The sequence below is a fragment of the Elaeis guineensis genome, chromosome 7 (assembly GCF_000442705.2).
Source record: "Elaeis guineensis isolate ETL-2024a chromosome 7, EG11, whole genome shotgun sequence".
NCBI lineage: Eukaryota > Viridiplantae > Streptophyta > Magnoliopsida > Arecales > Arecaceae > Elaeis > Elaeis guineensis.
In genome coordinates, this window is record NC_025999.2 from 75,218,627 (window position 1) to 75,230,914 (window position 12,288).

Here is a 12,288-nt window from a genome sequence, read left to right on the forward strand (position 1 = left end):
TTATAATTATCAGATAAATTTAATAAAAGTAAAATACTACTTACCTCAAAAGAAAATCCAAATTAGGGATCCTAGAAATTTTGAAAATTCTTCTCCGAATCTGGTACGTCAAATATCATATTTTTGATAAAAATTTTATCAAATAAAAATAATAAAATTTTTAAAATTCAATATCCTCACACGAATCGACTAGATGACAGCGTCCAGGATTTTATTATTATTATTATTTATTTATTTTTTTATTCATAAATCTTAAAAAAAATCTAAGAGAGAGAGCAGAGAGAGAAAGTCTCTCTCTCTCTCTTTCTCTTTCTCTTTTTTTTCTTTTCTTTTCTTTTCTTTTTCTTTTTCTCTTTTTTTCTTCTTTTTCTTCTTTTTCTTCTCGAGCTCTTTCCTGGCCGAAACAGGGGACCGGAGTCCCCTCCCTTTGATCGGTCGTTCGGGCCGCGGCCGTCACGGTGAAGGCCAACGGCAAGGGGGGCAACCCTCATGAGTTCAGAGAGGCTAAAACCGACGGTCGGCAGGGATCGCCGACGTCGAGAATCAAAAAGAAGAAGAGACCAAATAGGGGTCCCTTCTTCGACGAAATCCGGTGACACCCGTCGCCGGCAGTTGTGCACAGAGGCACGGAAAGAAAGAGAGGAAGAGAGGAAGAGGAGGAAGGCTTACCTCAGCCTCCGGTGGTCCCACCGGAGAAATCACGGCGAGCATGAAACAAGGGTCGCGGCTTCAATCGGAGAAATCAGGGAGGAAGAGGGAGAAAAATCGGTGGGGGTTTCTTAGGAAGGGGAGGTCTCTTTATAGAGAGCCCTAGGACCTCTAGTGGTCCTAGGACTCCTGATTCAAGTGGCTCATCGGAGAAGAAGACTCCTATTGGGAGTCTTCTTCCCGGTCCTCTATTTTTTTTTTTTTTTTTGTGCTTGGGTCATCACACTTCATCTTTTTGGGTTTGAGTTCTTGATTAAAGGTGATTAAGAAGTGCAAGCTTACATCATCTTTGTGTTGGGTATTGTATCCTAGAGATAGGATTTCCAAGAGTCCTTTTGCACCTAAAAGAGAGAAAATCACTATCTTTAAGAAAGCTTCCCGGAAGTGCCTTACCCAACTACATTCTTTTCCTTCTGTCATATTTTTCAGTATCTTCAAACAAGCACAACACAACATGCATGCAGTACACAAAAAAAAAATGGTGACCTCTCTTGCCTATTCCTCATACAACCAGGAAACTGTGTCTCCACTTCTTAATCCTTTTGAGTCTCCGACTTGAAGTGGGAAAGAAGTTTTGCAGATACAGTGATTGGCATTCAAAGATCATGCAGTATATTCGAGAGTTTGTGCAGCCTGATAAGGTGATGAAAAAAATTAGCATCAGCAATTTCCTTATTTGTAGTGTCTGCATAAAACAGATATTTCAGTTTAGAACATAAGTTATATAAGATTTTTGAACAATTATGCTATTTCAATTAAAATGATTTATTTGAGTGTGTGTGTATATGAGAGAAGAGGGGGGTGAGATGTATCTGGCATAAATCATCCAAGTTCAAATACTTGAATTAGTGCACCACCATATTCGTAGTCTCATACACAACTTCCACTTCTTAGGAAGAGGGATGAGCCCAGATATTGATGACAGCGTAATGAACTTTGAATCATCCATGCTGCTTTGGTATAATGTGCTACGATATCAAAGTCTTGCCGAGATCGTTTTCAGATGAAAGTCTTCACACATGGATGAATGGGAGCTTTCTAAATCCAGGAAAACTTAGCCCTTGATTCAGGGACTCTATCATCAGCAGAGTAATAAAACCTCAGCCTACTTGTCCCCATAACACCTCAATGATCAGGAATTCAATTGCTCTGTTCAACTGTTTGTGATTGGTAATATAGTGATATTTACTGAAACTATTATCAATATTTTCATCAATTCTTACAACATGCTGAAAGGAATCTTAATGCATGTGAAAAGAACCTCTAATGTAGGTTATTAGGAAGGCAAGTTTGGTTCAAAGGAGGAATTTGGTCTATCAATTCTACAAAGGGAGTCACCATGCTATTTTATCCATTATAAGCCAGCCAAATTGCATTTGTTTATCCCCCACACACGCACCACACACACCACACCACACACACACTCTCTCTATGACATAGTTCTCGAGCATATTTTTTTAAGCAAAATCTACAGACAGTCCACCAAGGCCAGTTTGGAGTCCACCGTTCAATTTGCCAAAAAATGGTCTCCACAGCCTTTGCAGTGGCACCCAGCCACAGAACCAGCCTAATAAACCTGCTTTATCTCTCACTGAGCCTCTAAATCCAGCCTGGGTCACCAGTTGCAGAGTTATACCTGGAAAAATTAGATGACATGGCTAATGGTGTTGCTTGATGTTGAACTCAATAATTTCCATCTTGGAAGTTTCTAAGACCATTAGCTGATGTCCCTCAAGCAATAGTCACTGAGTTTGAGATCCATCTTACATGATTTATGTGACACTTTAATAAAATTATAGAAGGTGCTATGAGATTAGAAAAGATGGTCAAGTTACATCAGACAGTGTTAGTCCTCAGAAACAACTGTACTCATATTGTAATGATATCAAATGCAAAAGTAAGCAGAGTACTTAAATATGTAACTTTCTCTGAAAAAACATTAGACCCAGGATATGAGTACCCGAGCCTAACATTAGCATTACAATACTAAATACAAGACTATATTGGATGCAGTTCTACTTGACCACTAAAAGAGATGCATGCTCTCTCCTGTTCCTCAGTAATCATGTATACTTTTCTGTCCAGACTCCAAACTGCACAACTTCATCTTCCTAATTCAACTTCAATGTATTGTCAGAGAGAGGAAGAGATGATGATGATAAATATGTGCTCCTAGAACATAACTTAGTGAGTAGTAGATCATCCCTCATTATATTGTTGATCACAAACCTTCAAGGCAGTTTGCATGAGATCTTGTCAATTTGTGGGATCGATCATAATGGAATTAGAGGAAGAAAGGTAGGAGATGCTAGAGTACTCATACTCCCTTAAGAACAGAATGAACAAGTAAAGCATGAAAGCCAGTTGCCAGCAGGAGCTGCTTTTGGGGTCTTGGTACGTGGTGGAGGTTGCTGTGCCTGCTCCCGGGGCCGTGGTTGGTTCACAGGTCCTACCTTAACTGATCCACTTCCACCATCTGTCAATCTGAAGTCAGCAAAAATTAGTGTCATTACCAAATCCATCCACATTCACCACTAACTATTTTATTGCCAAAGGAAAGAATAGGAGACTGAATCAAACACTACACCTTTGCCCACAAAGACAATCCTTCTACTGATGACACATTTCTCTATCTTTTAAACTTTTAAACTTAACAAACATCATGTTGCCATATCTGTAGCCTAATTTACCTTCCCTTATGTTTTCATCTACTGAATTTGTGAATATTGCTAGCAAAAGGCAGCAAGATAGTCACTATGAATCTTAAGTCTATAAAGTAGACGAAAGAGATCATACACTGTAAATGCAAAAGATTGAAACCTAGCCATTCTGCTGTCGAAGTGGTCAGATATGCTAGCAGAATGATGCATAACCTCAGCTGCATGCTTGTCTTTACTACCAACTTTCTCTGCATTTACCCTCATGGCACCCTGCATGGTTGCAGCATTTGCTGCCCCTGCTGCACTTGACCAGTATGGGTCCATGGGAAAGTTGGTCAGCTCGATGGACCTGCTCATCATGAAACCAACGTCCCTAGAGAAGCTAGAATTACTTACTTGGATGCCGAACAAAGATTCATTTGAAACCACGCTCCAGTCTATTGCTGTGGACATAGTCCTTGTGAATATGGGAGATGGGATTCCATTTGGGTCAGGGACCTCTGACCTCTCCATCACCTGAAGTGGGGAAGAATGATTTGATCCAAACATGTCCAAGTTATCATTAGTCCCAACATCCTTGGTACTAGTAACTTTGCCATTTTGAGTCCTGGCAATCTCAGTGCTCCGCAGAAATGAATTGTGAGGTTCAGCTGCACCTAGTTGGAGGACATCTTCTTCAAATGATTCCCCATCAGAAAATGAGGAAGATGAGCTAGGAGTTACTTTCTCTATTTCAGGTTTGTGTCCCAGAGTGGAATGCCCTTGCTCATCATATGTATGCTTGCTACTTGAATCCCCATGAATAGGGTCCATAATATGTTGTTTCTGACAGACCTCTGACACTATGCCGCTATGTTCTGAGGATTTCCGTGCTGCAAGAGAACAAGTTACAATCTAAAGAGAGAATGTAGTTAAATGAAGAAAGACACCATTATCATCAAAACTAATAGTTAGCTCATTACAATGGAAAACAATATCAGAATCTCTCTCCTTACTCTCTCTCTTTCTCTCTCTCCCCCCTTGTTCTTTCTTTTTTTTTTTTTTTTCTCTTTTCAGAAATGTGATGGGAGACCTTGACTTATGCATGTCAGCCTTGTGGATGGGCCATGCTAATCTTCTCTATATTGTTTCAATGTTACTGGATGTCTCCAAAGAGGTGAAATGCAGGGGGGATGCCACCAACCAAGAATTGAATCTTGGACCTCTCTCATGTGGAGAGGGATGCAAACCAACTAAACTAAATATGTTAAGGTAAAAAATTAATTTTGAGTGGAAAATGTGATAAATTAGTAATAGATTGGAAAAACATCGGAAGATAAAGAAATTGTAATCCAAGAACTCATTGGATACCATAAACTGTGCCTAAGCCTGCGCACTTCTTATAGAAATTTAGTCACAAAGATGATTTATTGTTATTTTTTTGGAAGAAAAGGATGATATCATTAATTTTTTTTATTGCTAAATAAATATAAGATACTTCTTAACTGAACACCTACAATTCTGCAACCCACAAAAATATATTAACTGCAACTAACTTGACCAAGAAAATAGCAACAAACAGAACAACTAACAACCTAAGAACCAGCCACAACAGCTAGTTATTTCTGAAAATTAGGACTCAAATAAAAACCAGCAGAGACAACAAAGACTGCAGCTCATGATTCACTAACACTCTCCTCTTGAATCATGGGTTGCACACACCTAACTTTTCTCTAAGAACTTCAAATTGACCAGCACTGAAAGACTTAGTAAATATATCTACAATTTGATTTTCTGAACTGCAATACACCAACTTCACTTCTTCAGACCTTTGCACTTCTATCAAGAAGTAATACTTAACCTTGAAATGCTTTGTCCTTCCATGGAATACAGGATTTTGTGAAATGGCTAGAGTAGCTTGATTATCCACAAAAACTTTTATGCTATCCTCTTGTTCCAAATGCAGATCATCCATCAGTTTCTTCAACCATAAGGCTTGATTCACAGCTGCAGTTGCTGCAATAAACTCAGCTTCTGCAGTTAATTGAGCCACGATCTCCTGCTTCTTTGAATACCATGAAAAACATGCTGATCCAAATATAAAACAATACTCGAAAGTACTTCTCATATCATCAACTGATCCAGCCCAATCACTGTCAGAATACCCTTGCAACCTAACCATCTGAACCTTGCAGAATTTGATTCCATATGAAAGTGTACCTTTGAGATACCTCAGCACTCTCTTTGCTGCTACCATATGCAGCTCACTAGCACAATTAACAAATCTAGACAAGGCACTTACAGAAAACATAATGTCTGGTCTAGTTGTAGTGAGATACATTAGGCAGCCAATTAAACTTCTGTAGACACCATTTATAGATTCTATACCATCATTCTTCTGCAGCTTTTCCTTTTGACCCATTGGAGTACCCATACTTTTGCATTCCTCCATATTGAATCTCTTCAAAATCTCCTTCAAATACTTCTTCTGACATATAAAGATCTCATTCTGAGCTTGCTTAATCTCCATCCCAAGAAAATAAGACATCTCACCAAGATCAATCATTTCAAACATCTTCATCATATCTTGCTTAAATGCATTAATTCGAGCACTATCACTCCCTATCACCAGCATGTCATCCGCATAGAGAGACTCAACAACTATGTTCAAAGCAGACTTTTTGACATAAAGAGTGGATTCACTCGGGCTTTTCTCGAAGCCTAAGCCCAACAAATACCCATCCATCTTGCTGTACCATGCTCTGGGGGCTTGCTTCAAGCCATACAGAGCCTTTTTCAGCAAATAAACCTTCTCCTTCTGGCCTGGTGTGATGAATCCCTCTGACTGCTCAACATAGATCTCCTCCTGTAATACTCCATTCACAAATGCAGATTTTACATCTAGCTGATACACTTTCCATCCCTTTTGAGCTGCCAAAGCAAGGATCATTCTAATTGTATCTAACCTTGCCACAGGTGCACATATTTCAGAGAAATCTACTCCCCAAATCTGTGCATAACCCTTCACCACCAACCTAGCCTGATACTTGTTCACTGAGCCATCAGGATTAAGTTTGATCCTGAAGGCCCACTTCACTCCAATAACCTTTCTATCTCGAGGCTTCTCCACTAACTCTTAAGTCTGGTTCTTCTCTATCATAGCAAACTCCTCCTTCATTGCATCCATCCATCTCGGATCACTCTTAGCTTCCTCAAATCCTACAGGTTCCAGAACAGCCACACTGCACCTCTGATATATGTCAGCCAATGATCTGGTACCTCTAACTGAAAGATCATCCTCCAGTTCATCTAATTCCAATGGCACCATCTGCTGTTTGCTTTGTGACTCATCTATCCAGTCCCATTGTTCATCTTCCAAGAACTGAACATCCCTACTTGTGATCACCTTTTCTGTTTGTGGTTGATAGATTCTGTAAGCCTTTGACACCAGACTGTAGCCAATAAAAATTCCTGGTTCAGCCTTCTCTCCTAACTTGTCCTTTTTAACCTGTGGAACATGAGAGAAACACCGACAGCCAAACACCTTTAGATTCTTCAGAATTGGCTTGACCCCAAACCATGCTTCAAATGGAGTTTTCTTCTCCACTGCCCTTGTTGGCAGCCTATTCAGTAGAAAGATGACTGTGTTTGCTACTTCTGTCCAGAATTTCTTTGGCAAATTCTTCTCATGTAGCAGACACCTGGTCATCTCCAAAATGGTTCTATTCTTCCTCTCACTAATTTTATTTTGCTGTGGAGAATAAGGAGCTGTCAACTGATGCTCAATGCCAGCCTCCTCACAAAAAGAGTTGAATCTTTCTGAAGTGTACTCTGTCCCATTGTCTGATCTAATGACTTTTATCTCATGGCCACTCTAATTCTCCACCCACTTCTTGAACTTCAGAAAAACCTCTGCAACCTCTGATTTCTGCTTTATGAAGTAAATCTAGCACATTCTTGTAAGATCATCAATAAAAATGATGAAATACCTACTGCCATTCAGTGACGGGGTTGCTTGTGGACCACATACATCAGTGTGAATTAGTTGCAGCTTCTGGTGGCTCTCCAAGTAGACTGTTTGAATGGAAGCCTGATTTGCTTGGCCAACAAACATGCCTTGCAGCTTGGGAACTGCTCCTCTAGAACTAGTAGACCACATGCCATGTCATTCCTCTCCATATATAGCAGAGCTTTGTGATGAAAATGACCCAGCCTCTTGTGCCATGTCTCAGCAACATTGACTTGACACTTGAATGCCACTTGCTCCTGCTCGAGTGGATTCAGAGAAAAACTCTTGTGCTGCATCTTTATATTGAACAATTTTTGACCACTGGAATCAAATATTAAGCACTTCTTTTCTTCAAATACCAACTTAAATCCCTTCTTAAGCAGCTGACCAACACTTAACAGATGCTGATCAATCTCAAGCACATACATCACATCAGAAATCAGCTTAGTTCCAGCACAACTCTCTATAACTACAGTCCCTTTACCTTTCACTACTAAGTACTCTCCATTCCCAATCCTCACCCTTGACTGCATTGACCTGTCAAGGTCCCTAAATAAATTTACATCACTTGTCATATGGTTTTTGCAACCACTATCAACAAACCAACTGTTACTTAGAGTGCTAGAAAAGAAATAAGAAGCAACAAATAACTGGTCTACCTCTTGTTGGACTGCAGCTTGTGCCTCACCTTGCTGCTGAACTTCCTTTTCTTTGCAGATGATCTCAGCATGTCCCAGCTTGTGACACCTTCTACACTTCATATCTGGCTTCCTCCAACACTTGAAGTGGGGATGATTTCGTTTTCCACAATGCTGACATGGAGGATATCTTCTCCCTTTGCTGCTGTTTGAGATGGTTGCACTGCCCTCACCTGCAACAGCTTCAGAACCACTGCCATACCCTTTCTCCCCTTTTAGCTTCTTACCTTTTCCTCCAAAATTTTGCTGAATTTTGGCCTGCAAAGCTCCTTCTACACTTCCTTCTTGCCTCATCAACCTCCTTTGCTCTTATGCTTGTAGAGCACTAAGCAGTTCTGCCAATTTGATCTGAGACAAATCCTTGGTATTCTCCAAAGAGGCAATGGTTGCCTCAAACCTTTCAGGCAAAGAAATAAGAACCTTCTGCACTAGCCTATTATCAGTGAGGTTAGTGCCAAGAACTCTTGCCTTGTTAGCAATGCCTATCAACTTGTCAGAATACACCTTGACTGTCTCAGACTCCTTCATCTGTAGTCTCTTAAACTCTCTGATCAGATTCAGTACCTTCATGCTTCTAATCCTCTCATCTCCTTGATACTCGGTTTTGAGGAAGTCCCAAATAACTTTGGCTGATCCACAAGCCATAATTCTGCTGAAAATGGTAGGTGAAACAGCAGCATACAAACAAGCTTTGGCCTTTGCTTTCCTTGTTGTCCTTTCCTTGTGATACTTGATTGGATTCAGAGTTGGATTTTCAGGAAGAGAAGCAATTTCATAATCTGCTTCTACAGCTTCCCAATAATCACAACCCTCTAGATAGGCTTGCATTCTCACTGTCCAGGCTTGATAATTTTCTCCATCAAACACTGGTGGAGCCATGGCTGAAAAACCACTCGATCCTGCCTCCATTTTTCTTCAGCTTCTATGGATGCAGACACACTTCTCAATCAGTCTCACAAGTCACTCGTAGCCCCCTCAAGATCAAGGAGGCTCAGATACCACTGTTATTTTTTTGGAAGGGAAGGATGATGTCATTAATTTTTTTACTGCTGAATAAATACAAGATATTTCTTAACTGAACACCTACAATTCTGCAACCCACAAAAACACGTTAACGGTAACTAACTTGACCAAGAACATAGCAACAAACAGAACAACTAACAACCTAAGAACCAGCCACAACAGCCAGTTATTCCTGAAAACTAGGATTCAACTAAAAATCAGCAGAGACAACAAAGACTGTAGCTCACGATTCGCTAACATTTATTTTTCGACGTGCTAGTGATTGAGATACACTCTACTTTGGAAATAGTATGTTTTTAGAATACTTCAACTGGTAGTTATTGATAACCTCACGAATGCTAATACCTGCAGGATTCTTTTGGATTCTTCTATAACAAATTAGAAAAAATGATCCCATAATCCAAGGATGAAATGCCATGAAATTTAATAGCTTTGTTAAATTTGTGCTTTGTTAACTTTGCAGACTATGATTCGCCACATTATTAAAACATATTGGGGAACAGAAAACCACTTTACTTCTCCTATAAGCCAAATCCCTTCTATTAGTTTTCATGTCATGTTTTTATGCATAATCCAAGCGCATGAACTGTAGATTCTAGAAAATTGATCTCTATTATTTAGTTGTATTTCTGAGAACATATCATTACGAAATTGTGTTGCATTGACTTATAAAAACTCAGAAATATGCACACGCATGCATGAGTTCTTAATAAAGGAGTGCGCGCATGCATAAGTACAAAATGAATATGCGCATGGTCCTGCTGCTAAATCCTAATTAGTAGAGCCCAGAGAAGCCAAATTTTCCTGCTTGTCTGGCATACCAATCCCTTACTAGTAATTAAGTTGCTACCAAATATCAGGATAAACAATCGAACAATATTAATCTACCACAAGCCAGACATTTAAATCAAATGCCTAAGCACGAGCAGATAACTGGATTCTTCATTAGACCAAGACATATCTCCTGCATTCTTTGGGGGAACCAAACACAAAACTTGAGGGTCCGTTCTTTTATGAATAAAAAATTTATCTGAAAATCTATATTTTTTTAGACAAATATTTTTCAGATAATATTTAGATAAAAAAATAATTTATCCATGTTCTTTTATGTATAAAAAAATGGCTTCGAAATCTGTTACCCATGTTCTTTTGTATTACTATTTTTCTGAGTAAGTTACTAAAATTTATCTATATTTTCTATAATACCCTCGTGCTTTTTAGATTCAGAGAAAGCGGATAATTGAGTTATTGGGCATTGAAAATGAGAATGAGATATTTTAGGAATAAAATTAAATACCTACTTTGCTGGTTGATTGGAAAATGATTTAGCCATCTCTTAGATGGGTAAGATTTTCTTCTCATTTCATGGATAAATGCTATCCATAGAAAGTAACTTATCTATTTTGAAAAATTTGAGAACATGAATAAATTGGTTACGTACCCACAAAAGAACGGATCTTAAAGGGCTGTGTGGTAAGCATACACCATGCATCAAGGTATGGATTACATGGTACAACATCATGGTAACAAGATATTTGTTGACACTCCTAAAAACAAACCACACGAGCCAATATAAACTTGTTTGTAGTAAGAATAAATGGCAAAAAAATTCTTCAATAGAAACCTGGCACAGATGTTTTAAAAGGGGGCAAGGTTCTTTTGTGGTTAAAATATCTGAAATATCGAAGCTTGTCTTAGAGCGTAGATTTTTGGATACCTTTTATTTAACAAACAAGCACTTATTGGTACTAATGATTATCCAAAGAAAAGTGTGAATCACCCATGAAGTTAACATTTCATTTAAGTATGATGTGTCTTTGAATTATCCATGAAGTTAACATTTCGATATATATTTTCAAAATGTTGAGAATTAGAGACATGTATTTAATTCCTAAATACTCCCAATCATAGTATCATCATGAGAACGGTGATCGATTCGGATAGACCGACACACAGATCACTTCCTTCGGGATAGATGAGTCTCTGATCTACAATGTAGAGACACTGAGCGATGAGTGCGGATAGTTGTTAGAGAACAACTAGTACTGAGCATGACCATACGAGAAATCACTTAGATTTTTAATCGATCGTCAGTGATTGTCTCGATGCTGTAGTTGTGTGAATGGTCTTTTGACCTGCAATGGTATGATGGCTTGCAGTGAGACTGCTGGAGTTTGACTGATACATAAATATGATCTCAATGAGCTTTTGTAGTGAATATTGACGACAGTTAGTCCACTATGGGAGTAGGATGCGCATCAGGATAGAATCGATCGATCTTGATAGAGAGGAGTAGTCCTATAAAATTTGAAAGGCTAAGTCTGAGAGTTTGTGGCCACAACAGTGTGATTGATAGAAAATAGTTCATAAAGATCACAATTAGACTTGAGTTGATCGAATCTATCATATGACTGATGATGAGATTTGACGATTTATTCATACCTGCCATCTAGTCGAGACTCACGATAGAGGGACTGAATCACATGTGAACTACACTTTGAGGTTCTTTTTTGATTCTACTGGGTTACTATTACATACTGCTAGGTATCACTGATAGATAGTGAGAGCTCATTAGGATTGTTCAGGATCGACAATCCTTGATGAGTTAGAATGAAATTATTCCGATCCATTGAAAAGAGTTTCAATGATACTATGATAGAGATCATTGTATATCTCACTACCAGATAGAATTAAACTTATGGGGTCACACAACAAAGGGATTAGATCTGGAATAAGCAATTGGACTTATGAAGTCTCAATTGGGTTTAGAGAAATCCTATTGGATTCAGGATAACCTTGCTAGCACATAGTTGGATCTAATTTTTTCTTTACATTTGAATTTCTTATTTGATAAGATTAATTTAAATTTAATTACCTATTAATAACCTAAATAAATTAGATTCATTGAGCTTCAATTATTGGATGCTTAGGGTTTTGAATCAAATGAATTAAGGGTTCAAGTCCGTAATTAATTTTCTTGATAGTTTTGATTGGACGCCACTTGATTTGATCAAACTGGACATGCCTACCCATTAGAGAATGTGTGGGATCAGCATGGGGCGTCCCATGGGTGCCATGTGGTGTGTGTATTTGTGGGTGCAAAGGCTCCAATAGTTGGCACCTAAAGGACTCCTAAAAAGAGTCAAATAATTAAAGGAATAAGGATTCCTAATGCAAGTAGGAGTTATATTAAGTGATTGTTTGATTTTGA

The 12,288-nt window shown here is 38.7% G+C and overlaps 2 protein-coding genes and 1 non-coding gene across 3 annotated transcripts; all 3 read right to left on the reverse strand.

Moving 5' to 3' along the window:
• Positions 1-3,035: 3,035 nt before the first annotated feature.
• LOC105048913 (uncharacterized) lies at positions 3,036-4,181 on the reverse strand. The gene is made up of 2 exons (XM_010928401.2): positions 3,505-4,181; positions 3,036-3,192 (listed from the first exon to the last, which is right to left on the reverse strand). Exons 1-2 carry the CDS (start codon positions 4,179-4,181, stop codon positions 3,036-3,038), a joined length of 834 nt encoding a protein of 277 aa, XP_010926703.2.
• A 241-nt stretch (positions 4,182-4,422) lies between these two features.
• On the reverse strand, positions 4,423-4,526 carry LOC114914395 (U6 spliceosomal RNA). The gene has a single exon (XR_003801446.1). It is a non-coding gene; the product is annotated as a U6 spliceosomal RNA (small nuclear RNA).
• Positions 4,527-8,363: 3,837 nt separating this feature from the next.
• LOC105048956 (uncharacterized) lies at positions 8,364-8,933 on the reverse strand. Its single transcript, XM_010928460.1, has one exon. It carries the CDS (start codon positions 8,931-8,933, stop codon positions 8,364-8,366), a length of 570 nt encoding a protein of 189 aa, XP_010926762.1.
• Between the last annotated feature and the right edge of the window lie 3,355 nt (positions 8,934-12,288).